Below are 27,873 nucleotides of genomic sequence, written 5' to 3' on the forward strand. Positions count from 1 at the left end.
TGCATAGAAAGTGATATACATCATACCCAAAAAAATGGTTATTCTGGGCTACTTGGCAGTTCAGGGAGTGGTATGTTTTTAAAAACCTTAAAAATGTATTTTGTAGAAAATATTTGATGTACTTATTCTCCTAGTAATGTGTTAAATTAGTCAAAGAGATTTAACTGCAATAATTTTTTCAATGGATGTTCTCACTTAATATTTCTTAATTTCACAAGTAAAGCTTTGTTTAAATAAAGCAGAACTATTCTATTTAAATTTTTTAATAATTATGAAAATTCCTCTTTTCATGTTAGGTTCAGCAAATGATTCTTTTCTTTAGAGCTGGGGAGGGTTTTTAGACAAATTATTTCATTGGACAAAAATGCAGTTGTAGAGAATTTGAGGGGAAATTATTTAGAAATTAAGTTAGATCTTGATAATTAGTTTGATGAAAAACAGTAACACTTTGGAAATGCTGAAAGCCTGAATTAGGCAATGCCCAGAAAATGCAGCTTTCATTTGCAGAACATTTTAGTTTAGAAATTTCAAAAAATTAATCAAAGTGCTTCATCTGACCTTAAGCCAAAATTTTTCCTTTTTGCAACTTACATTGCAAAAAAAAAAAAAAAAACCAAAAAAAAAAAAAAAAAAAAAAACCAAACAAAAAAAACCCAATAAATTTTTGCTTTCTGTGATCAACTTAAGATGACAATTTTTCTTTTGTTCAATTTTCTGAGCTAAATAGAAAGTCAGTTGCATACATAAGACTTTTTACTCAGAATTTTCTGAACAAAAAGAAATTATGTGTCTGGAAGGTATTGCTGGCATTGCAGTGGGACAGTATGCCTGAATATCCTGAATGCCAAAGGCATTTCTAAGCATCTAAATGTGTACACACCAGTACTGCTCTTCCTTACACTTAAAACAGATTCCTAATGATCTGCCAAATCAAGGCATTTGATTCAATGGAGAAAGTGTCACCCCAAAAAGTTTTGATCAGTGCTTCTCTTAGTGACAATGTGCTGTTCATGAACTGGGAAGCATTCAACTAGATGCAACTCTCAGAGCACTTCTCTTAAGCACCCATGCATCTACAGTGTGGTTGCAGTAAAGGGATTTCCAGTCAAGCCTGTGAGGAGAAACACCTGGTGCTGCTTGCAGCTGAAGTATTCACCAATAATTCCTTGGGAAATATCTTACTACTTTTTCATTTTAAAAAAGACTAAACAGAAAGCACAAGGCCACACAAAATTGACTTCTCTGTGTTGGTATAACAACCCTCCCCCTTCCATAATGCATGTGATCCTGTTAATGGCAACAGCAACCATGCATAGTAGTGAAGAGATTTCATCCGGATCATTGGGAGGGTACACAGTCCTAGCAGAGCCCAGGAGGTCTGGCATTAGTGACAGTGAATACCACAGATACCTCTTCCTGTATTTGAGTGTCCATTTGTTTGGATGTGGGTTGTGTCTTTGTGTTCTGGATGGGAATTGTGTGCTGGTATAGCAACACCAGGAGCAAGGTGTTTCTTGATTGCTGGAGCTCCTCAGGCCTGGTAGCCAAAAGCTGATGCTCTCTCTCTGAGCAACTCCTGGCACAAATGACAACTCCAGCTCCCTGCAAATGAAGAAATTCTTCTTATAGGAATGACATAAAATCCAGGCACTCAGAGTTTATGTCAAGATTGCTTGAATAATATATCAGATATTGCTAATATTGAAATTGTGTGTCCTTTTGTGAAGCAGCCTCTGCTGCCCTTGCTTTTGTGTCCATAGGCTTTCTACATGACCCTAAATGAGGATTGTAGTGAGAGAACCTCTAATGGTAAGAGACTGGTTCCTCTGCTCTACAGATAAACTCCCAATCAGTCAGAGTATAGTCAGATTGAACCCCCTGCAGAGGTCATAACTACATACCAAATGTAATACAGACCACAAAACCCTCACCCTGCCAAGAGAGAAACATATCATAGAGCAAGGAAGGTAATTGCCTTTAATCCAGTCTCCTGACAACAGGCTCTCAGGTGTTCCAGAGAGGACCTCCCTGTCTGAGATTTCTCTCTGGGACTTTGACTTCTTAAGAAATCCAAAGTCACATTTCAGAGGTGCTCAATTCAGTTGACTAAATTGAGGTGATCAGTGACATATGGGACATCCAAAGGTACTCATGACCCACAAAAGAGCCATGTTCTGGAAGAGGAGGAGACCAGGCAATACTGCATAGGATACCACAGATCACACTAGCACTTCGCATCTATTAATTTTGTTTCTTTCCAGTGCTACCTCCCTTTGCTTTGCTACTGTTTCCTTAACCCTGCATGGTTCAAAACACCTTTCTGAAATTACTCCCTTCTCCACAAAAACTTTATTGTGATTTTCAGAGCAGACTTCAGACATATGTTACCTTCCGGGGGCTCAAAGACTGGTGGATTCAAGCAATACATGTGATAGCCACGGTCACAGTCATCACAGAAGAGCAGCTGGTCCTGAGGCAGGTTTGTTGGAGAGACAGTAGGGACACAGGGAGAGAAAGAGAGGAGAAAAGAGAAAATTATGTAAATTAGTCTCTTGCCAAGATGAAAACATAAGTAGGGTAACCAGCAATGCTCAGCTGGGAATGCAAAGCTGCAACAACAGAGACTAAGAGACTACTGGGAATGTAAAGGCTACAAGCATCACATTTGTTCATCCATGATTAGCTACCATATTCCTGAGGGGCAGTAGAAAGCCTCTTTCAGCACAAAGACAGTTCAGTTTCTGACTAGAAAATCACTATGAGAAGTGGAAGAGTTCCTGTCCAAGACAACCTCATGACGCAGGAGTAAAAGCTGTTATGCCAGGGATATGCTGTACTGAGAGAAGAGAACAGGCTTTGCTAGGCTCCCGTGTCACCATGTGCTGATCTCATTCCTTCAGAGGAAACCTTTGACTTGAAGAGTTTTCCAAAACTCAGCTGAGTAAATTTTTTGTGAAACAGATGGAAATTACATGACCCCACCATGTGGTCTGCAGCTCTTTCATATATTTGGGGTGAAAAAAGTTGCTCTGAAGTATCCTGTGATTCCTAAAGCAGAACAGCTCCCTGGGTTCAGATTTTTTTATGCTAAGGAAAAAACAAAACAAAACAAAAACAAACAAACAAACAAAAAATCTCAGGCATCAAATTTATTCTGCTGTAGGGAATATAGTGTTAGCTAATCACCTCCAAAGTTCTCCAGCCACTGTCAATTTTCCAAGGTTCTCAGGGCCCACCAAGGACCCTTAGCATAAGATTTTAACTGCAAACCCCACAGAGAGGACATTGTTCAGCTGCAGGCTCTGGAAATCACTGGAGTTGGTTATTAGATGAGGCCTAGCCATTCCACTTCAAATGGTTTCATGTTTCCCAAGTCTTGTAATTGAGTTTAAAAAATCATACCAAGAAAGTAAAGAAAATCAGGGACAGAAAGAGCATACTTGCCTCTCTTGGGTTATCATGTATTCACATTTACTTCTGACTATCATACTGAAAGCTCCCTGCAACAGGAATCCATGGCCCCCAGCTAATTTCTATTGAATAAGTACACAAACCACAAGTACCAGCATCTTAAGTGGCCCTATACAATAGCAAGGGTAATTTCAGCAGAGACCAGTGGCTGAATGGGTACACTGGGGAGAATCCCATCTCTTCTCTCAGGGGTGGCTCTTTTTTGGGGATGCATGGAAGCAGCAGTAAAACAATGACCCACACCAGAGCCATGTGCTTCTCAAGGGCGGGCACAGCAGCAGCTTGCAGTGATGCTTATTTGCATGAAAAGGTAAATGGACTCACATCGTTCTCTGAGGTCCCACAAAGGCTGCAGGATTTGCACTCAATGCATTGCCATTGATAGGTTTTAACAGCCTCAGTCATGTTTGTGGTGAACTGCAGGCAGGTCGGGTGTCCTGAGGAAGATCGGAAACAATGGTCATTGTTAAGGCTCACTTATTGCTTGTAAATTAACCGGTATTAAATTTGGGAACAAAACACACATGGACATGGACTGATCACAACATGGGCTGCAACTAACAGATACCAAAGAGGAAAGCAGGCATTAACCCTTTCGCTGCCGGGCACAAGAGAAAATCAGAGTCATCTCCACCCATTCCCCATTGGCAAAGCAGGTTTATTCAGAGCTCTTAAAAATGGTTTGGCTTTGAGTTGGTTTTTGTGGGGATTTATTTTTTTTAAAGAAAACAAGAAAAAGGATGAAATCAGAAACAAACCCAATTTCAGAGAGAGACCATCCGTCTTAATAGAAATTGGACTACAGTTTCAATTAGCGTTGTTTCAACCGGAACGAAGGACCTGGTAGGAATGAGGTTATTCTCCATTTCACAGCTTCCTTTCCTGGTGTCCAAATGGGTGGAGCAATTCTGTAAACTTTGCTTAAATGGAAGCAGCAGCATACAGAGAAGACGCAAGACAGGATGGAAGGATATAGCTTTTAATTTTTTTTAAGAGCTCTGCCACTAAAGTTGGTTGGCACAGAAGAAACCAAATTGCACAGCTAACCTTCCAGGATCAAAACAGGAAACCGAAAGGAAAAAAAAACCCAAGCCAACTCCCACAATGAACTAAATGAAAGGAATAAAGAAGGGAAAGCTAGCAGAACAGTCACATCTAATTAGGAAGGACAAATTGCCAGAGTTACGACCCCCGCCCCTACATGCGTGTCGACTTCAGCTTTGCAAAACAGCGGTATCACAGTAGCAGGGTCAGCAATGGGCTTTCTGGAGGGGAAAATACAAACAAACAAACAAACCAAAGGTAGGATCAGTGTTCCTTCTGCAAAACAAAACAAGACAAATATACCGCTGAAATAAAGTACTGTACTCCGAAACCGCCCTTACCTGGCTGAGACATTGCCTAAGTCACCCGCAGTAAGCTCCTGCCTGCCTTCTTGGAAATACCCATATTTACAATCCTTCTCCAACACACTTAAACATTAACACTGTGCATAGTCAGGGCAGGGAGAGTACACTGCTCATCTGTAGAAAGACTAGGAACACAGGTATGCACATCCAGCACTGCCGCCTGCTTCTTCTAGAAACTGGCACCAGAAGTTGCATGAGGGTTTTTACCTCTACCCAATCTGCTGTTCTTACACTAAAACCAATGGACTGGAAAAAATCTTTTCTACTTCCACCAGGCTAAGTGCCTTTTTAAGAGTGGAGAAAGAAAGGCTGTTTCTCCAATAAGAAAATAAAGGCATGTCTATGGTAGATGTGGGCACAGATGTGTCATCTTCATTACCAGACCTATCAGTAATATTTTGCTGTGTCATCACAGTGCCCATCACCACCCTACAAAAAGTTTCTGTATTTTCCAGCTAGTGAAGCAAACAGTGGCTGAGAATTGCTGGATAAGGAAGCAATGCTGTAGAGGATATATTTCTTTTATGTGACCATGATACCACCAAATGCTGTAATAAGAATTTTTGTTCTCCAGTTACATTTGCACGGTTGTGATACAACAACTAAGCCTGTCCAGCAAAGAAATGTGTAGGCATAATTATTAAAGAAATTGAATAGAAAATAAAGGAGATATTTAGAAAAGGAGGGATTAATGAAATTGCTCATATCGCTCTTAAGCCTTTGAATAAAGAAACATCTTGACAATACTGATGAGCTCAGATGGGCTAAGAAGATCACAGGGTTTTGGAGCCCTTGAAAAGTCAGCACAAAACAAGTGACAATTTTTACTGAGATTTACAGTGGATCACCTAAAGTTCTAGGGACCTTGAAACTGCAACTAAGCAAAAGGAGATGTGACAAGATACCTTTTCTTGCTGAGAGGACCACATATACTTTCTGATACTATTAAACTAGCAGAACCTGACATGACACTGAAATGTTCCTCCCGATCTGATTTACATTGAATGCAAACCTTTTTCCAACACCAGTAAATAGAACAAATGTGCCATACTACACATCAGGGAGGAATTCATCCCAACAGCAAAGATTTGCTTCCAAAAATGTTGTACAGTGCTGTAATATATCACAGAAAACAACTCATAGGGAGGTGAATTAATCAGAGAGTTAAATAGCTTCAGTCACATTTGAAAAGAAACAGAAGGAATGGAATCAAACTTACAGAAATAAATCCCAGCTAAATGCATGCACATCTTCATGTGCTTCCTTGCGTATGTACACACACTGCTCATTGCAGAGACTCCACAGACTCCAGCTGAAGGCCCTCTCTTTCTAACACACCACGAGGGTCAGGTCCTGTTCACTACTTTATCTCTGTCCCTTCATAGCCATTCCTGCTCTCTTCCAGTTATCAGTCTTGACTGTTTTGTTCCTCATTTTCTTCAAAATGAGGAACACCTGCAGGTCTCCAATGTGGCATCTCACATTAGTGGTCCCTCATAAGTGATACATCCTACCTATATTGCAGAGCACTTCTTAAGAACCACACTTACCACAAGCCTGAAAGAAATAGTTTCTTGTGGGCTGAGGATTCCTTAGAAAAATTAGGAATAGAGAGAGGACCACAGTGATTTCTTTTTAGTAGCAATGCAGAAATATTTTGCAAGAACAGATCAATTAATTCACTCAATTAGGCTCTCTCTCCAAGTGCTGTGACTACAAGAGTTAAGTCTGCGTAGCTGCAGGTTGCTCTTTGTTAGCCCAGGGCTTATGTCATGGTAAGGCAAAAAGAATGACTTTCTTTAGTCTCTAAGTCAGATGCTCTTTCACACTAAGCAACATTCCTTGTTGGTGCCACGACTCCAACTTAATGTCATTGGAAAGACTATTTTTATTTATGCTTATCAGCATGGTGAGGCTGGAGTATATGGCAAGCATGCCACTAGATACTCAAAATATTAAAATTCTCTTTCTTTTCCTCCCTGGTTTCTCCTTCTTCACAATCTATTTCTTTCCTGCTACTTTTGTTCAAAACCTAGTGTTTTACATGCTATGAGAAAATTCACACATCCAAGACTTCCTGAGGCAGTGTTAGTGAACACTATCCCTGCCCCATATCACAGAACTTCTTAGCATTCCTTCTGTGTCAGAATACCTGAACACAAAGTCCTGTAGCTGCATGTGGCAAGCTACCACAGCTAGATTCAAATTCCCTTTTTTTCCGCCTAAATTTTTTTTAAAGGCCACAGTTTTATTTTACACGTAGAGTGATTCAAGTTACAGACACTGCAGCACCATACAAGCCAGAGAGCTGCAAGTCTTCTTGCTATGTGTTTAAGATGGAGAAAGAGTCTTATTTCACCTAATTGTGTGATGAACAGCGTTTGCTGTGGCTGAGGTGTGCAGCAGAGTCTGCAGCTGAAACTCAGTTAATAATTCAGGTGGTGGCTCCACCCTGGGAAACCCTGGCTCATTCTCACAAGACTGTATCAGCTCTGCAGATTTAATAGGGGGAGGAAGTAACACATATTTATGGTGTCACCAAAGTCAATAGACAGACCTCTAAAATATACCCTGGAAGCAGTTCTGTTGAAGGAGAAGGCAATATGTTAACACTGATGGTTTCTAATCTACCATAACTATTCTCTACCTAAACTTTTGCTATGCTGCAATAGCTATAAACAACAGACAGAGACAATAAAACTTGCAGTGAGGTTTTCAACAGCTCATCCCTTTGTCTTAAAACAATATTTTAAAGTATAGATCAGGTTTGAAAGCTCTCTCATCTTTGTCAAAACTCTCCTCTGGATCTGAACTTTGAGACTGAGACCATATTTTATAATGATATCAGTGTTCCACATGCCACTGGCTTTTATTGTACATTCTGTCCACCAGACATCTGGTCAGAGGAGTGGGGAAGTGAACACATTCAGAGACAATTTCTTGTATCCTGTACCTGGTACAATTGCAGGCTGATGGGAAAAATAATTTTAACATAAATACCCTAAAAATATCTAAAAATCTCTTCTGCTTACACTAGCTGCATAACACTAAACACCAAAACTGACATTTAAGGGCAGGAGCAATCTGCTGCTTCCAGGTGCTCTGTGACCAGTGAAGGCCTTAGAACGGCTCATTAGTGCTTTTTCAATAATGGATTCTGCATTGCAAGATTAATTGCAGCCATGTGCTCTGTCACACCCGCCACAGACTATTTAAGTTAACAATCCAATCAATAACCTTTTTCAAACAAAGGCAGAGATTATCTTGAGGAACAAAAAATAAGCAAATACTCTTCTTTTAAAACAAATGTGAAATTATTTATACAGAATAAAAAGAATTTTTATCCAGTTCCCAATTCTTTCCATTATCTCCACGGTGTAGTGGTGGGCTTTTTAATCAATAACATGATGAAAACTCAAAGGGCTCCTGGCTATATTGCATCAGATTTATTCCATAAACTTTCAAGTCTTTAAACAACTATAAATACACATTACATATATAATGGCCTATGTCACAGGAGCCCCATCCAAATAATGGAAGCTTACGTGCAAAGAAAATGCATAATTTCCTCCTGCTAAGATTGAATAAGGTTTGTTGTGGCCACTGCCATCATTAGACAGAATTATTACCATTACCTGTACAAAACAAGGGCAACTTGTAATTCTAATAAGTGATCTAATTTTATGGTTATGATTTAAAAAGGTAGCCTCCTTTGTCTGTCTAAGAAGGCATGCTTACAGATATGCAGTGTCAACAATAGTCAGATTAGAAAAAGCCCTTAAAAACTCACATTATCCAAGCACATCCCAAGTACTATCCCTGTACTGAAGGGCTTGGCTCTGCCAGAATCCCAGGGCTAAAGAAGCTGCAACTCTCAGAAAAAGACCAAACGTTCCTGAGGGATGAGGTTGGGGAGCTCTCAGGAGCTCTTTGCATTTTCCTGGTCCTTCCCATCTTGCAATGTGAAGGTGTTACAGTAGAGACATACACCTGCCTGCTCAAATGGAGGTGCTCATGAACAGAAGCCTTCAAAAGTGTCCATGGGGTGAGGATCCAAGGCACCACCTGCCACACTATCTCTGTGATATGGAGGAGTTTTTCATTACAGAAAAATGCAACAGCTTTCCTGGTGGCCAGGATAGGGGTAGATGTTGGAGGCTGCAGGTGAAGAGCTCTTGTCTCACCCCCTTCAGTACAGGGCCCTGCTCAATGCAGCTTTTTAAGAAAAAGATACAAACAAACAAAAGAAAGTCCCATAGGCACCACACTGGGGTTTATTATTATCAGACAGGAGAGGAAATATCACCACTGTGAATTTCTGTGTCCTGACTGAAGTGAGAAAACCTAGCTGTTTCTCCCAGTGTGTTCCAGCATGCCAACTCTGCTAAAGAAGTGAGTCCAAAAGGACTCAGTAGTTTCACTGAATAGTCTGGTCAGTCTGATTTGGTCAGAGACTAACTCTCCTCTATTCTAATATGTCCCAATGTGCCAGTAATTGTGGAAGAATTAATGCCTTTAATAATTGATGGATCTCTGAAACCACTCAGCTGTAGAAGAGCTTATAGTTCCTATTATTTCATTTTCTGGCCCTACAGTTGTTCCGGCCAGCATGGACAGAGCTAAAACTGAGCCCACAAAAAGAGAAGGGGCACTCTGCTGAATTAGCATCAGGACTGGTGGCCAGCTGCACTCTGGAGGTGGTGGTTTGCTTCTCAGTACTGCCAGTTCCAGTGGAAGAACTTATATAAATTACAAGCAATTGCTCAAATATTTGGCACTGATACAAGAGAGCCCACTTTAATTGTTCACCCAAGGGACAAATAAAACCCCTGTGTAAATGGTAGTGGTTCAGCCTCGGTTGCAATTTGGCAGATGTAATTGGAGAAAGCAGGACAGACCTGTGTTGGAAAGCAAGGCTAGGGATCTTGGGGAAGCTATAAAATGGTGTTGTCTGGCAGGTAGCACTTGCAGCTCACTCTTCTGCACTGCCCTGCTGTTCCTTTAGCCATGCAAACACCAAGGGGTATGGGGAGCAAAGAAGTAAGCTCCCGCCAAAAGACCCCTCATCTCCAGGCACTCTCCAGAAAATTTCACTGCCTGAAGAAAGTCCACCCACCAGCTCTACTCATGCACAGCTTTGACTCTACAGTGCTGCATAATTTCCTCTGAAACCATTTTAAGCATCAAGAGCATCAGCTGGGATAAGGAGCCTGGGTTACAGAGGGTATATGAAGAGCAAAGCTTGGCTCAGGCCACTTGTGCATAAACAAAATGAAGTGTACACAAATGTGTATGCACAGACGCACACGCACCCACAGAGACCAGCTGTGGACAAGGCAGTGTAACTCTGTCTGGCACAGGGTGGCAGGAGGAACTGGGTGGGATTCAAGGGTGATCTCTGGAGCATGCAAACGGACAAGTCAGGACTGAATTATTCTGGGCTTCCTAATGGTTTGTCAGTCAAATCACTCCCCACACACCATCCCTGTGGCAGCAGATGCCCCATAACTTACAGGAAAACTGCTTGAGAAAGGTTTTAAAACAGTTTTACTGCAATAGGTTTGTGTGTGCCTCTACCTGAGTACACCCCTTCCTCAGCATGCACAATCCAGCCATACACATCTTAGCAGGGAGAAATGGAAACAAATAAATTAGAGATTTTAAAAGTCTCTAAAAACTGCCAACAATATAACTTTGAGGCACACAAATCACAGCCCTGGGAGAACACCCTGCTAAGGGCTGGTGATGCTGCAGCCAGGCCCTCTGCCCTATGTTCAGGTTTGCCAGATGGAGGATGAGCCCTGTCAGGGTTTCTGCTGCTGTGTGGGTATCTCCCTCCAGCCAGACACATGTGCCCTTCCAAAACTGCCTGGGACAGGCTGAAATCTGCACCTCCATTTCATATCTCCCAGGGGTTTGGACCAGGGCAGATCTGGGGCACAGGCCCGTCCCTCTGGAGCTGAGCTGTGGGGGGTCAGGCAGACCTGACACACTCTGCTCTTCTCATTGCAAACATGCTGTGGTAATACAGAACTGAGGTGGCAAACTGAGCCCTGCACATTTGTAACCTGGGGGATCACAAACAGTGCCCAGCCTTAAAGCCAAAGGAGACGACACATGCCCCCATGTGTCATCTCCAAACCAGACAGCACTCGGCTCTCTCTCATTCCAGACTAGCCCCTATTAACCACTGTTGGCCAGCAGACAAAATGGCTATTTCTTGCCTAAGAAAAATAATGTGGGAGCACTCAAATAACCTTGTACTGAAGCATCAGCTTGTTAATGCACTGGTAAGTCATGCCAGCACTGTACAATTCCTGGGGGTGAATTAGGTCAGAGTGACCTCCAGAAAAACCACCAGGCTGCATCGCTGCCTGCTGCATTATGGGTAACAATCTGCTAATTGCCAGGAGGCACTTGGGCTGCTTACCAACACCAACAGGAAGGAAACCTGCCTGCAGGCACCGCACGGACTCCATATGCCGGGGACATCGCTCCTAATAACGAGAATAAACCCATTTATAGAACATGAACTGGCCAGGGGGACAGGCACTGAATGCTAATGCTGCCCAGGCGGTGCAGCTCACCAGGGTTGCTGCCGGAGACCCCCAGCAAAACCCCTGCGTGGAGAGGGGCTGGCTTTGCATTTGGTTGCACAGTGAAGTGGGGGTGAGGTAGATGGAGATGAAAATGCAGGAGTGGGAGAAAGACTGCTTATCCAGGCAAGATGAATCACCACAACCTGGAAAGCCAACATCCCCTTTGCCCTGGGGACATTTTCGTTACCCTTCAACAAACTGCAGTGGAAAAAAACCTCCGGCACAGCTCCGACCTCGTCGCTATGCACTGCAGGCTCCCCAGCCAGGCCAGCTCACACACCACAGAGCTTTCAATCAACTGGCAGGCTCACTAAACCCTTTCAAAATGAGCAACCAAGCAAAAATACTTGGTCATAAACACTAAAAATAGGAATGGAGGATTGGGTTTTGTTTTGCTTTTTAACTTGGTGAAGCCAGCTCTTCCTAGTGCATTAAATCCACCTCCCTGGCAGCCCATTTAGAACATCTCCTCCCCCCTGGGAAAGCCAAAATCCCCAGCTATAATGAGAGGAGTGGGGTGGTATTTAAAATGCTAGGGAAATGGCAGCCTGAAAAGCCTTCCATGAGCACAGTGCCTTTGTTAAATCCCCCCATAAAACAAGATATCAGCGCTGCCCCTCCTCCCCTCTCTTTAACATGAACAAGGACTCTGCTACCTGCTTGAACCCACATTTGCTGTCCAAATACCTGGTCCTTCCCCATTATCTCTGGTGTTAATCTGCCCTGCTAACACAGCCACAGATGGCAGCACGCCTGCAGGAATGCCTGGCCTTGCCCAGCGCTGCCCATGATATCAAGGCAGCATTTGAAAAGATTCCAGAGTTTTCACACTGACCCAACAAAGGGTGTCTAACCTGAGCCAGTGGCAGCAGTGGATGGGACACATCATTTCCCCAGAGCACTCCAACAGGGGCTTCTCTGCTGGCATTCTGCAGGAGAGCACAATGAAGGGTATGTGTCATGACACAGACACCTCCTCACTAAAAACAGGCCATGCTCACCCAGTCACTTCAGAGAGAACCAAGACAAACCCACTGCCCCACCGTGGTCCTCCTCAAGCATCAAAGACTGTGGGGAGAACTTCAGAGGTGATTTCACCCATGAGTCACGGAACAGACATCGCATAAACACAACTGTCACTTGGAAACAGGATAAGCTGATTAATTTGGGGAAAGGAAAGTGGAATAAGAGAGAGTATTACTAATCTCTGGACTATCTTTCTAGAAAGGTTAAGGAATGACTCTAGAGTAATTCTCTGCCAGCACAGTTCCAGAAATTTCAAATCAAATGGCAAACTCCAGAGAAATTACTTAAATGTCATCATTTTAATATTAAAGAAACTTAACTATGCAGAAGACACCATGCCATTGCATAGACAGAGACCTCATTGCTCTTACATGAGGTAACTACATACCATCTAGGTAAAGATATTCAGCACACAACGAGTAAATGACTGATAATTGATGTGAACATGCTGAAAATGCAAGAGGTCTGTCTTTCTCACAGAAGCATAATTTACACTGTTGTTAATGTGACTGTATATTCAGACTTATGTACAAGTAGTACAACTGCCTCACTCAACACAAAGAAGACCAATCTGGAGCAAGTTACTTCAGTCCTTTCTTGAGTTAAAGAATCCCTTTCAGCTGCCACACAGGCAGTGATCCCCATGCACACTCTCCATTGTTTGTAATGGAGTGCCACAAGCTGGAAAACACTCATTTTTTTCCCTTCTCTGTCAGTTAAAGCCCTTGTTTGGTTGGGAATTTTTAAGTGTCAATAGAGATTTCATCAACAAGGCAGCCAGTTTTTGCTTCCCCACCAAACTCCCAGCAACATCAATATCTAGAGAGAAGTAAGTGCTATAATCACATGCTGAAGAGCATCAGTATGAACATGGTAGGAGGGAGTGAAATGTCTTTGTTTACTCTCTAAAAATGCAGTTTCAAGGTGATCTAAACATCTGAGTGAAGGAGTGAATTTGAACAAAGTAGTTCAAGTCAAAAGTAAGTGGAAGGAAAGAAAGGATTAAGAAGTGGCAGGGCAAAAACTGATTTTCAGAAAGGTTGAGACATTTTGTACCAGTGTCTCACAAATAAGAAGCTATTCTTTCATATTTTGGAGTAGTACCTTGCTTCAAAAGTGAACCCAAGGGAATTGTTTTTAAGAAAGAGAAAAAACAGTCACAAATGAAATGTTTCATTCAAGTCTGTGCACAGTTGCCAGTGGGAAAGGGCCATTTCATTGAGAAGGTGAGATTGTGTTTCATTTTGAATCAAACCAAAATCTTTTATCCTCACCCATGGTATTTTTCAATTCAGTTGTTTCACCTTTTTGAGTAAATGTCCAACAAAATGCTGCCAGAGATTAAAACAGTAGGATTTTTTTTTCCTTCAGTGGAAGATCACCTGATTAAAATCCATGATCTCTTTTCTTAGAGCTCACCAGACCTTCCACCCCAGATTAGTCAAGTCAAAGTCCTGGCCATTCCTTAACTGCTAACAAGTGGGTAGTGCTGCTTTAACCTACACAACCAATAACTCATAATAGCTAAATACCTCATCAGACTAAACAAGAAATCAGCTAGTTCCATGGCAGTGGACACTAATGTCCCTCATTAAACAGTTCACTAGTCATGCTATTTTTCAGCACCAAAAGAATCATTTAACAATGTCTATACAAAAGTAGAATATTTAATTAAAGGAAATTACCTTCCACAGTATTACAACAATCTGTGACCCTTCTGACCCTGCTTTTAACTGGCTGCTCCATTGGCCAGCAGAACTGTTGCTCAGTGGTTCTGTTATTGGCCAGGAAGTTGGGAAATCCTCTCCTATAGGTTGATCTGACTAAACTCTGGGTACCCCAGATCCTTTTAAGACCTGTTGAGAGTGTTCATCACTTGCAATGTTCACTTGTTAGGTGGGATCCCACCACTGGCAATTCTCAGTGATAGCTGCATTGAGCCTAATGGGGACTAATTCTTCTTCACGTATTTCCAGACCTGTGAACATGTAAACAGTCACAGAGGAATATAATGGCTGTGGATGTCCTTAGGAAATTCATCTCCATTCTTTCAGCTCACTAAGTACTTGTAAAGTCTTACACTAAATGGAGGTCAGGAAAGGGTCTTGGAGAGCTAGTTTATGAAGAGGCTGCAAGGAAAATGAAGTCCCCTAAGAGAAGGTCCTTTTCTCCAGATGAAGGAATACACAACTCTGGACCGTCTGCATGCTTGAACAGTACAACAGCAAATTCAGCCTAGAGAGAGTTTGTGGACAGTTAAAAACTATCCTGAGCCCCAAGGCTGATTGATGCATTCAGAGACACAGTCAGTATAGAAGGATCTGAGAAGTCCTGGAACCTTCTCTTTAAGAATCCAGATATTCCAGCAATGGATGAGACTTCTGACCCAGAATTCACTGTACTGTGAAACAAGTTGTTGAGCCTGGGGAAAAGGGCTGGAAAGACTTTTGTGTTGTTTAACATATTTAAGCCACTCCCAGCAGACCACTGATGTGAAGCAACTATGATTTGTACCAACAGGGGAAAATTAATTTCTCGAACATAGAATTAAAACCATTCCATGCAAACTCTACTGCACAAAGTGCTACATGAATTTGAAAGCTATGTCACACTGGTTAACACTAAAATAAAAATACCCCTTTAGTGACAGGACAGCTTTCCACTATTTCCCATCCAATGACTTCCTCTCACCTTGGGGAGTTGGCCTCAATACTGATTCCTGAAATCATCATATGAAGAATTTAATGGCTGTTGGCTATGGAAAGAAATACAAAATAGCAAGCTAAGTCTGCAGCAATGCTTGACAAAACTATCTCCAGCATTACTTAAAAATCTCTATTCTGTTTCAAAAAAGGAGGTTGTATATTAAAATTTGGTCATCTTCATTCACTTCCTGCAGTCCACAATGAAGTCACAGACATGAGGACACTTAACAGCAAAGACTGAAGAAATGTAATGGGGAGAGGCTTTAGTCCAAGGAAAAAATTACTCTTAACACCTATGCAAACCTAGGTATAAACCAGGTTTTACTGAGAATTGGTTATGAAAGATAAACAACACTAAAAAAATGAAACCCCACTCCAAAAAAACCCAAACCACTCAGTTTTAAGACATTGAAGGGAGGCTATGTCTGTTCCTACTCAAGAGGTACTATCCATTAGCTGAGTTGCCAAAAAAGAAGTACCCTCTGCAAGTTCTCCCAGACATGCAATATAAGTTCCAAGAGCTTCGGCCCACTGCCCAGCTCAGTGTTCAAATCATGTTGCATTTTCATTGACAGTGCCATGGTTGGCTTGTGGATCATTCAAAGTTACCACAGCTGCCTTAGGCAACATTAAGCAAACCTGTTTCTAATTATGGATGGCAATATTAAGCCACAACACTGCTCCAGAAATCTGTGCTTTCATGAAAGTAAATGGTATCCTTCTCCCACTGTGGTTCACCCCCCATGGAATCATGAAGAATTACAGGCTGCAAAGACAAAACATCTTGAAATAACAGATATGATAGTAGATGTTTCTAACACACTGCAAGAGCATTTGTTGAAACAGCAGAAAATGTAGTTAGGTCTTCAAAATTATACTGGTGAGATGGACGGTTCTCATGTCATTAAAATCAAAGTCAGGGCTTAACTGTGGCAAATGTCCAACTTTAGCACAGCAAACTAAATACAATCTTTATACAATAATTTCCAAGAGATAATGGAGGTCTTAAAAACATCAACCCACAATCTGGACACACCCAGCCAAAGCTAAGGGCAGAAGTCATTGCTTATGTGCTCTGCTACGCATGCCTGATGTAGTTGAGGTCTTACTTATCTTCAACACCAGGGGTAGGATGGGGTACATAGAGAAGTCTATGTCATTACTAATGAGAATTAAAAACTTGGGTTTAGAGAGAAGGTGTTATGGGTTTTCTTTATCATCTGTAGACTGATGGATTTAAATGCAAGTAGGGCTCACAAATTCAAGATGCAAATTTAACCAGATTTTTTTTCTGATTGCAGGCAAAATTTTGGAATAACTCTTAAACCAGTGCAATATCCTTGTTCAGGCCAAAGCAAATTAGCTGATACCATTTTCACTCTACCCAGAGAAAATAGGATTCCAGCCCTCAGCCTTGCCAGCCTTCAGCTCAGTCTCAGTCCAAAGAAACACAGCTTTAGGGCACCCATTAACTGCTGCAGTGCTGAAAGACACCTTTAGTCCCTCCTGCTGCCATCCCTCAGTCTCACTGGCAAGAGCCATTCTCCAAACAGAAAAATAAGATCTATTCATGTCAGCATAAATTTGTTCAGGGGCTTATCTGTTCAGATAATTTCTGCAAAACTAAATTTTTTCTTTAACATTTCTAATTCCAGGCCTGTGGCTTAAAAACAAAATAGAAAGGAAAAAGAAAAGAGGAAAAAAAGGCACAAAAATATTCAAAGTAATAAGACTTATGTAGAGACATTCCTTGGAGTCTGACAGCCTGTAACAACAGCACTGCTGTGGTGAGGAGGATCCCATTCATCTAAACAAGGTGTTAACAGACATCCATAAAGGCCAATTTCAACATACACTTCACTCCTGGCTACCTTAGCAGAAATGTCTCCCTCTGCACTCTGCATCATCACACTGAGGACAATGAAAATAGCAATGAATGTTAGAATGGGAGATGACCTAGTGCACTGATGCCACAAGCTCCTTCCTTCCTTCCTTCCTTCCTTCCTTCCTTCCTTCCTTCCTTCCTTCCTTCCTTCCTTCCTTCCTTCCTTCCTTCCTTCCTTCCTTCCTTCCTTCCTTCCTTCCTTCCTTCCTTCCTTCCTTCCTTCCTTCCTTCCTTCCTTCCTTCCTTCCTTCCTTCCTTCCTTCCTCTCTTGTCAGTATTCAGCTTCACCCTCAGTCCAACCTCTGTCCAGGTCTCTCTGTCCTCTCCAGCAGAGCAGAAAGCTCAAGAGGAGCTTAGAGAAGAAGAGAAACAGCAGTACTGACCAGGAGCCATCACAAACCCTCCCCTCCTTTCTCTGCTTTCAGGTAGGAAAAGATTACCTGCCCCTATAAAATCCTTATGAAAAAGAAGTTCAGATAGTTGTAGGAATATCGGAGATCAAATTACAAAGGGAAAATGGAAGAATCTAGGAGGGTAAAAGCAGCAATTCGATCCCTCTGTGTGCACTCTAAGGAAACTATCACAGCTGCCTTCTCAGCATGGCTCAGAGATAGTTGGCACCTGCCCCACCTTTTCAGCTGCCTCTGGTGCCTAGTGCACAACAAGTGAAAAGGAAGCCACAGAACAGATGAGGACAATCCATGAGCTGCTCTATCAGATCCCAAACAGGTTGCAAAGAGACACAGTGAAAGCAAAGGTAGCTGAACTGCCTTTTTGTTTCCTTCTTCCTCCAATGGATTGGCCAAAGGCCTTGCAGAGATAAAGATAAGGTCTGAAGGCAAGCAGTGAAGTTTTCAAGTTGTATTGACCCAAAGAAAGAGTGGAAAACCAAAACACTAATGGAAATTGAAATTACACCTGAGGAAAAAAAAATATATTGGGAAAGGCTACAAAAGAAGAAGAATAGTTAATTATCTGCCACAAAGACACACAGTCTGTCACACAGATATTAAGAATCAGGCAGGTAGGACGTCATCTGTATAACAGAGCTTTATAAAAAATAACACATTAGGGAAGGTGTCACACACAGAGTTTCCTAAAATGATAGCATCTAATCTGAAACAGTATCTCCGCTTTATCTTTTCATTCTATACAGCCATATCATTAATCTAAAACATGTACAGGGAAAGGGAAGGTTCATGCCAGCACTGTAAAATGCAAAGGAGACCACAGCTTCCAGTTACTCCAGTGACTGGACCGGAAACAGCATAGGTAGGGGCAGGACTCCTTAAGGCAATGTCACTAAAATCTATGCAAACAGCCACCATATAGCTTAGACTCCACCTTTGACTGCAAACTACCTTAGTACAACTCTACTAATCTCATGAAAAAGACTGTTAAAATACAAACATATTTAGGAAGATCCTCTATTATCACCAAATGATAGAAAACACTCTTATAATGAGTCCTATACAGAAAGACTTTTTTATTTCCTGCCTACCTTCACTATAGCAAGTAACAGGACCATTTTCTGCAGTCCAATGAATGGAGAAGAGAAAGTAAAAGAGAAAAATTAAGATAATTCTTGGTTAATGTCATGGTTCATTAGGAAATACAAAACAAAATCCAGGGACAAAAGTCATAATTTACAAAATGGAAAAGGGAAACAAAATCAATAGAGGAGGAAGTTTTATTTTAAGCTTCAAAGAGAGTATTATAAACAATGGAGAGCTTAGAAAAGTAAATGTACATATATGTTACTCAACAATGTCTTTTTAAAAGATCGTTTGCACTAAAAAAGACTTTGTGGAATTGCTTTGGGAAAGTAATATTTACAGAGGAATATACAGTAGGGATGCTGGAAGCAGAACTTTTATTTGGAAGGAATATTACACAAACTGAACACAGACCCTACAGTTTTCAAATCTTCATTACAATTGTGCGTCTTATATTTCAGTGAAATGAAAACTTACTTCTTTTTTTTTCTCTAGAGGCGGTTCCTCACTGCAAGTTTAGAAACCAACAACATGAGCAAAGCAAAGCCATCCTGCTAAAGAGGCCAATTAGGACACAAATTGTCATTTAATTTAGTTGGAGCAGGTCTATCTTACATGGTTATTTTTGACTTTATGTTTTAACCTGGGAAGAAGGGGGAGAAGGGAAAGGGAGAAGAGTAAAAAATCTGCTGCTACTGACACATGGAAACCTCTCAGTGAGGTGAGTTTGTATTCTAGGTGTGCAGGATACACAACACAGTATCAGGTTTTCTGTCAGCTTCACCTAGTCAGCATGCATTTTTGTAGACATAGTTTTTTCACTTTGAAAGCCAATGTAAGCCACGTTAACAAAACTAATTTTTTTCTGCCTATATCCTGAGGGTCAATCCCAATAATTGTTGGTGTGGTTTGCCCTCAGTTTGCTTCTCCTCTATAGCAGGGGTGCCAGACAGAGCCAAGTCCAATACTCTTCTCCTAAGACACAAGGTTATCCTGCATCCCTACTAGACTGCATCACACATGACACTGAACAGACCTGTGCTATCCACTGCGAGCACATCTGGCAGCCAACAGAACCCTCCAGTGCTTGTACGAAGAAGAACACCTTTTTCACCAGGAAAATGCCTAACAACTCACAATTTGGGATGTGGCCATCCCTCCCCGGTGTCTCATAGGACAACTTAGGACTGCAGCTGTGGCAACTCAAATTTTTCTCCTGCATAGTAACTCCTGTTGTTTCTTGCAGACATGTGGTTGCACCTGTATGATTTTTGAAGTCCTCTACCAACTCAGAAAGGGCTGAGGTACACAAGTTTTCTACACATGACATCATCCTTGGCAGCGAGATATCTATGCCAAGGGCAACTAACATTTAGATACTTCCCTTACAACCAACTCACAATCAGCTGTGGAATTACCAAAGCAAAAAATAATCCAAAAAATGAACAGAGTTGTTTTCAATTTTTAAACCTCTCTTTCAGCAGAAGTATTTCACAGGGTTGCTCAAGAGCAAACCTATTTTACTATGCAGAGAGACACATCAATCCTACTGGGAGAAGACAGTCCTTTGAAATGGACACAAAATCTGGTAACAAAAAAATTCAACCACTGAGCCTGGTCTTCACTACTCCAACAGAACAGTTTTTGTTCAGATTTGTGCCTTACACAGTACAGCAAAGTAAGTTTTAAGCATCTAACAGGATAATATTATTAAGGAGAAAATAAACCAGAACAATCTTCACTTACCACATCCAATTTTCAAAACACAAAGATACCCAGCACATGTATGAATGGCTTCTTTAAAGTAAGAGAGAGAGTAGAGTTGAACTTTATTTTCATTATTTTAAAAAAGTTTTTTCCCTAAAGTAAATATTCAGTCTTTATTTTACAGTAAGTGCTTTTTAAAATTTCATGTCTTCACAAAAATTGCATTTAAAATTTGAAGTAAAATGTATTTCAAACAAAAATACTGTGCAGTTTCAGCACTTCTTTTTTAAATATCGAAATAAATAAAATAGTTGTCTTTTTCAGTTTGTTTTTCAGTCAGTTCTACTGTAGATCAATTTCAGTCTGACCTGGGTTTATATACACACTTAAAAGAAAGTGAAATCAAGACTTCAAAAAACTTCTTTGTATTGCACCAGCTTAGGGCATCCCCAGAACTTCTCTCAACAGTTGGCAGCCAACTTCCCACAGTCCAGGCTCCTGTGCCAGATGGAACTCGGGTGTGGAAGAGTCAGGGCAAGGAAAGAAGCATCAAAGCATCCTGGCTTCTCTCGGTCTTCTTCTGAAATGTCTTGCTTGAAGGCTGCTGGAATCCACAAGGGCAGGGCTGACTGCAGAGGGAAAGGCAATACAAAGTAAAACTAAACAAACTCAAGCAGACAAAAAAAAGCACATTTTCAGAAAAAAAATCCCAACCAGGAACAGCACAAACCAAACTTCCAACACTGCTTGCATTCTAGTTCTTTAAAAATATAGCTCAACAGACTCAGTTTCAACTGACTGTGGAAGCTATAAATGAACACAAAGCAAACAGGATAAGAAAAAGCACATCAAAAAGAAAGGCACTGAACACTGTCAAGCTATCTTATTGGGAATATTATTAAATAACCTTCATCATTCAGCTTAGATAGCTGCCTCTTCAGTAAGGCAGGTTAAGACCTTTGCTTATGAAATCCTGCTCTAATTACCTCGCTCTATTGCTAATTATTTGTAGGGAGCCACAAGCATATACACCATGGCACAAAAGACATTTTCAGAAGTCTAAACAATACACATGGGGTGGCAGCAATGCAATAACTTCTGGAAAGAATGAAATATTGCATTTTTAATTGCATTTATTCCATGAATTGACTAAGTAACATACTGCTAAGATCCTGAGCAGGATTAGATAGTAAATAAAATAATCTCTTTATTTCTACAAAATGCAAATGCCTCTTCCCATATCTTCCCACATCTGTTATATCAGTTCTAAATTACACATAAGTCCAAAATCTTAGGAGCTACCAGAGACCAAAAGAATAAGTCAAAGATATGAACTGGCAGCATGCACTTAACAGAACTATCAGGCCTGGAAATCCCAAGAGCTGAGGTTTTTTCTAAATGTTATTACAACTTTTCTTCTCTGAAATTGGCAATTTGCATTCATGGAAATACAGACAGGGATATCAAAATAGTTCTGAGTCAGTTTCCGTATTCTATGGTATTGTACAGGTTGGGGTTTTTTCTACACTGGTAGATATCTGGCAAAGAGAACAAAGATTGGTAGGGTTTATTGTAAAGGCTTAGTCAGCAAAAACTCATCCCAGCTGAATTCCTGCACTGTGAGGTTTGTCAAAACAGCCCCATGTGAGCATGAACTCATGCATGTGCCTCAGTACTTTACTTATAGCTACAAATTGCATATAAATAAGGAAAAAACAAAAAAGAAAGGAGAATGTGAAATGAGTGTTTATTGGAAACATCTACATATGTTGCACCAAAAAGCACACTGGGCAGATTTTGCAGTTTTTATAGTAAGATGTCTCCCAGCGAGGTCAATACAATGTTTGCTTGAGAATTTGATTCAGTAAAACTGCTTGCCATGGGGAAGAGGCAAACTGCATGAAGAGCCAGGCTTTGAAAACTCCATAATTTTATGGTATTTGAACTATTATTTTAGGGCTCATCTCAAAATATCATTGCAAGAGTTAACCAAAGAAAGGCAAAGTGGGCAGGAGAGAACACAGTGGTGCCTCAGCACTGCCCAGACTGACTCTCTGGGTGCAGTTCTTGTTTGTTCCATGCACCAGCAGGCAGCAAACTGAGTCTCTGTCTTCAATCAAGAGCCTAAGCTGAGGTCTGTAAAATGGCAAACTGGAACTCCAAATGAATAACTAATGTAAAAGCTCAAAGGCAAAACAATGCGGGGAGGGGACTCTAATAACACATTCTGCTGAAACAAATGGCCATCTCAGAGCTTGTCTACACCATACCAGCAAGCATATTATCAGGGAGGTTTCATTCAATAAAAGCAATAGCTAAGAAAGCCCAGTGGTAATCCTTCTGAAGTCAGTGGTAAAGTTCTCTCTGGCCCTTGTTTCAGCATCCTAGGCTCATCATTTATGACATTACCACACATAGATACGATGTTATGCCAAGCACCATTACATATTCAAGAAAAAGGTATCCAGCCCACAAAACTGGAGGGTGTCTGGGTGAAGGGAAGAAATGCAAAGTGAAGCAAGTCAGATTTCAGTTCCATTCCTCTTCCACCATATGCCTGGTTCTCCTTTTAATTTTTAACTTCTATGCCAGAATTCTGTATTTGCTTAAATTTTTCTCAATGTATTTTATCATGCTTGACATTTTATACTGTTTTTTGTGAAAAAGCTGAGGTCCGTCCCTGCTAAAATTTCAACTAATTAAATGCCTCTAAAGGGAGTAGGCTAAGAATCAGTGCCCACTCCATGTAGCCTTTCTTCTCCCTTATCAGCTGGTTAAGCAGCATGCCACTTCCTTTATTCTTCTGCTCCCATCTGTGAATCAGAGTTAGCAGAGGACGACTCCAGAAACTATGTGTGTTTTCTAAGATCCTTTAGTGTGGAGCAGTGGGAAGATGCCTGAGGAGACAGTTTATATGATTAAACACAGAAAAGTCTGCATTAAGGGCCTGAAATGAAACACCCCTTTATTCACATTTCACATTGGGGTTGATTTTTTGGTACGTGGTTTGTTGGGAGCACGTGTTTCACGAGAATCTTTGGATAACCTTGTGCCAACCTTCTTGTAATAAGAAGGACATCTTTGGAGGAGAACTGGAATAGCCAGGGTTGTGATTAGTTGAAGGGCTACACCTTTAAAGAATTTACGAAGAACAGAAAGTTTCATTGAACTTCTGAAATCACTGGGGAATAGAAAGCATCACATTTCTTTCTGATTTCAAAGATAAATTTTTGTTTACAATACAGAATTCACATTGCAAACTTTTTTTAGGCCTCCCTAGCTTGGTTTGGGACCTCCATGCCCTTTAAGATATAATTGATACTGTGCAGTTCTCTCATTTCTGAACTGGTTATGCTAAACCTTCTCCTATATATTTTCTGCCTCATTAACATTGTCATTCTTCCCCTCATGAGAGGGTCTTGTGTAGCAGCCCTTTGCTTTGCTTTCATCTTCCTTCAACTTAGGAGCTACCAACCTTCTTTTCCTGTTCCCAGCCTTCACTCCAGCACTACATATCCTGAGAATATTTCATTTCCATATCATCACTCCATGCAATACTCACCATTAACACTACTTTAGAACCTAGCTTAAACAAGTACTCTTTTAGCTTCCAACTCTATGTCCTAATTTCCTCACTATGATCAATGCCTTCCCATGGTCAGGACCCCACTGCTCAGCCTGCTGGACTGAACTCATATTGGTTATCTCAATCTCTCATAAGGCATCTTGAAGAATCCAAGATCTCTCACTCCATAAAAGTGAATTAATTTGATCTTACTTGGTCTCTCAGGATTATATTGAACGAGTGAGCATCCATATACACATTAATGAGATAAATAACTATGAAGATATTTTCTATGCTATTTCTAATAAATGTCAGCTGGCAATTTGTATGCACTTCATGAGCTGTTGTGGCTTCTTTCTGAGGGTACTGTGCTACCCAGTTGTCACAAAGATGGGTGGTTTGATTGCGAAAGGATTAAGACTGTATGCATTGTTATAGTAAGTGCATTTGTGAAACTAAATCAAGACTTAATAAATTATGGGCATCTGATCATTGTTTGTATTCCAAAAGAGCCCAGAATGCGTTAGGCATGGTTCACAAAAGACAATGTTAAGGACTCCACTTGGAAAAACTCCATTTAGAGTGTGCCTGTTCTGCAGTTCATACAGTGATGGCAATTCTTCAGAAAGATGTACTTGGGTAGGTTTCAGCCACCTAATTCAAGTGCTGCAAGGACTGAGCTTTAGTAAATACAGAAGAGTAGTAAAACATTATCTATTTATCTTGCACAATTTCAGAGGAAAAAAGGACTGGTTGTGGAAGAAATTAATGTTTTTATCAGTTGAAGTACACTTCTCATTGACAGCATCATGTCAAATTATATTTGATTTGACACTAGATTGATTATAATAAAATCAGGGAAAACATAATAGCATCAGAAAAGATCTATCAAAATGGAAAAGCTTAAACAAGGCTCTCTCCTGGCAAGTGTGCATGGCTCTGGCATGCCCTGTCCTTTGGTATACACATACAGAGGTATTTGTAATGTTTTCTAACAATATCCTGAAGGCAGATTATTCATGTAATCTAGACATCAGTTAGCTTATTTTTTGGATATGTGCCTGTATACCTAAAAGTAGAATTTGGCCACTGCTCATTCCGTGTCTAAAGAGACCAATAAAAAAGTCAAGAGACTAAATCGTTGCTCTCTTTTCTTCAAGGTTGGAAAGTGTGGGAGGGAATTGAAATTGCTCTCACAGACAGACTACCCTAGCAAAGAAGCAGGAAAAATGGAGTCCCTTTGGTCTGGCTTCTTTCATTGTACGTATCCAAATTCTTTATTGCAAGGCTAAGACTTCTACTCTGATATCAATAACACACAGCTACAGTTTAAGGATTAGGCACTGTTCAGAGAAATGTCTCTTTTGCTTTTGCTCTAAATCAGGTCATGATTTCACCCTGTTTGCATTATGTACATCAGTAAAAATAGATCTTTAGAACTTAACCTTGCCCCTGCTCCAGGGAGATTTTTGCCTGCACTAGGACAGCAAAACATAACAACACACTGATTCCTTTTGCATCACTTCTGACTATACACAAGTCTGGATCCTGCTCTCACAAAACTTGCATTAGCTTCACCATGGGCATAAATGTGGCACATACTTATAATACAATTTAATCCATGGGACTTGCTGCTACAACAAAGCTCAGTCAGGGGTCTGCTGAAAAGCCAGGGCAAGAAATTTCACAATTGAATGAAAGACATTTCAGCTCGGACATACCTTTCAAATCCTGCTGCACGTTTCCTCCTTTCTGGGAAAGTCGCTGGGAGGGGAGTCACTCTCTTCTCCACTGCCCTTAATTAGTATTGCTTTGGTTTATTTCAAAAGAAGCTATTAAAAAGCAAATAAAGTGTCTCATGAGACACTACAGAGAGAAAAAACAGGGCAACACAGGAAAAAATGCTGTGAATTGAAATTTAAAAATTGAAAGAATAGTATAGGTGAGGTATTTTTCTGTGTAATTTCTTCCAGGATTCTGCTCCTCCTTTTGTTTTGTCTATGATGTTTATGACGTGCCATTCAAATTCCATCCCTATGCTTGGAAATTGCTGTCCATCAAGTGAAAGGTGAAGGAAAAGAAAAAAAAAAGTAGAACGGTGTGGGGAAGACATGAAGGGGTGCAGAGAGGACGAGATCTATTGAGTGTAAAGGTGTCCAGAGGAGATGAAAATGTGTTCCCCAAGGCCATGGTCTTCAATGGTGCTGCTTGTATTTTCAGGCTGTAGCATAGCAGATGTATGAGAAGAGCCAGACTTCACATGCTACAATAAGTGCAAAATCTCAAAATGCAGAAGCCATCACATCAAGGGTTTCCTTGTCCCCTGATAAAGTCCGCCCACAGTGGTTCTCTAGAAATAGTTCTATTATCAAGTAGACATCCATTGCTTTTTTGTTGTTTTTTTTCTATTTTATTTAAAAAGTAGTTTTTCTAATAATACATAGAATATATAAATAATAATAATAATTAAAAAAAACTATTTGGGTTTGCTTTCTGTTTTCCAACCCATCTGTATTTTTTTGTGGTTTGCTGATATATATATTAAAAGACAAGAAAATCAACTCTGCTCGCTATTAAAAAAAAATATTAAATCCATTTTTTATGTTTCCAAAGAGAAAGAGAAGGAGGGAAGGTAGGATAAAACCAAATTAAAATTAAAAAAAAAAAAAAAAGAAAACAAAACAAAAAACCAAAAACTAACAAAACAGGAAAATCAAAAACCTTCTGTTTCTTCAAAGTAGTTGTCAAGAGCTTTAAATGCTTGTGCTTTCAGTGTACACCCCACAGGGAAAACATAACAAAAATAACAAAAAAAAGAGAAGGAGGAAAAAAAAAACAACCAACCAAAAACCCAAGAGGACCTAAAATTAAAAAAAAAGAAAAAGGTAATAATAATCTTAGTAGTGAAAAGGACAGCTCAGAGTTTCTGTGTCTTTTTAGTTATTTTAGCAGCCGCCCTTTTTGTCTGCAGAGGGAGACCTGCCACCACAGCCACCTCCTCGGCTTGAGAGAGGCTCTTCTGCATCGTCCTCGTCAAAGCCATGAAAGGTCGAGGTGTCGCTTTCTGACGTGGAACCGAACAAGTCCTCCGTAGTGCGTGCTGGCGCTGCTTCGTCCCTCCTGCCTTCTCTTCCCAAATGAGCTGACATGTATGATGAATATATCAGCACATGGGTTAAGCAACAGGCATCATCATCATCATAATTTTTTTCATCATTTTCATTATCATTAAACAAGTCAGACTATCAAGTTCATAGGTGTGTGCTTGTATGTGCCCGCGCACCCCAACAACATAGCATAGGTAGAACTGCAGTAAGAAAAATAACAAAGGGTCAGTTTCTCTTTCCAAGAAAAAAAATCTACAAACACCACAGGTGCCCATAGCTACAGCAGCGAAAGGGTTAATCATGTTTTCCTCTCTCCAAAAGACAGTAAAATATTTCCTCATGATCACCTAGATCAAGTTTTAAATATTTTTAGACCATGTAAGTAATGAGACACTGTTAGCTCTAAGCACAACGGCATCAACAGTCACAAATTTTCTGCTAGAGAAATGTGAGCCACTAGATACCTCATCAACCTCAGGACTACTTTTTATCCCCGTTCTTCACCTGATCTTAAAGAAGCTCCTCTGTAGACAAAATGAAATACATTTTGAAGACTAAGTGAAAGTAACCTAAACCAATACTTTTAATACAAATTTCATGGCATGTCCTTCAAAAATAAAAAAAAATCCCAAACTAATATATATAGTTTGACAACTAAAACAACTGAAATGAGGAGTAACCCATATTGGGAAACATTGAAAAGTTCAAATTTGCGTGATTCAATCCAACTTTCAAGATGGAACAGGAAATTTTCCACACAGAATATATCCATAACGGCAACAACAACCATAAGAAGACCCCTAAAAAGAGAAGTCAAATACTGAAAGCTGTGAAATTGAGATTTGTTTTCTCTTTCAGTCAAACTTTTTATGTGATTAATAGTACAACCTTCAAACTCCCTCT

General features: G+C 40.5%; 1 protein-coding gene across 7 annotated transcripts in view; it reads right to left on the reverse strand.

Moving 5' to 3' along the window:
- Positions 1-1,412: 1,412 nt before the first annotated feature.
- DPF3 (double PHD fingers 3) overlaps positions 1,413-27,873 on the reverse strand; it is a gene marked incomplete at its 5' end in the record, with an annotated part of 154,597 nt that continues 128,136 nt past the window's right edge. For 4 of the 7 annotated variants that reach the window (XM_083863045.1, XM_083863049.1, XM_083863048.1 and 1 more), the window contains 3 exons: positions 1,413-1,602; positions 2,389-2,470; positions 3,796-3,908. In XM_083863045.1, coding sequence (XP_083719171.1) covers positions 1,532-1,602; positions 2,389-2,470; positions 3,796-3,908 — 266 coding nt within the window. In that variant the 3' untranslated portion in view covers positions 1,413-1,531. Of the gene's footprint in view, positions 1,603-2,388; positions 2,471-3,795; positions 3,909-18,850; positions 20,928-25,584; positions 27,006-27,873 lie in introns of those variants that run through there. The other 3 variants (XM_083863047.1, XM_083863050.1, XR_014590339.1) reach the window with 2 other exon arrangements.

The sequence above is a fragment of the Zosterops lateralis genome (genome assembly GCF_965231275.1).
Source record: "Zosterops lateralis genome assembly, chromosome: 6".
In the NCBI taxonomy this organism is placed as follows: Eukaryota; Metazoa; Chordata; class Aves; order Passeriformes; family Zosteropidae; genus Zosterops; species Zosterops lateralis.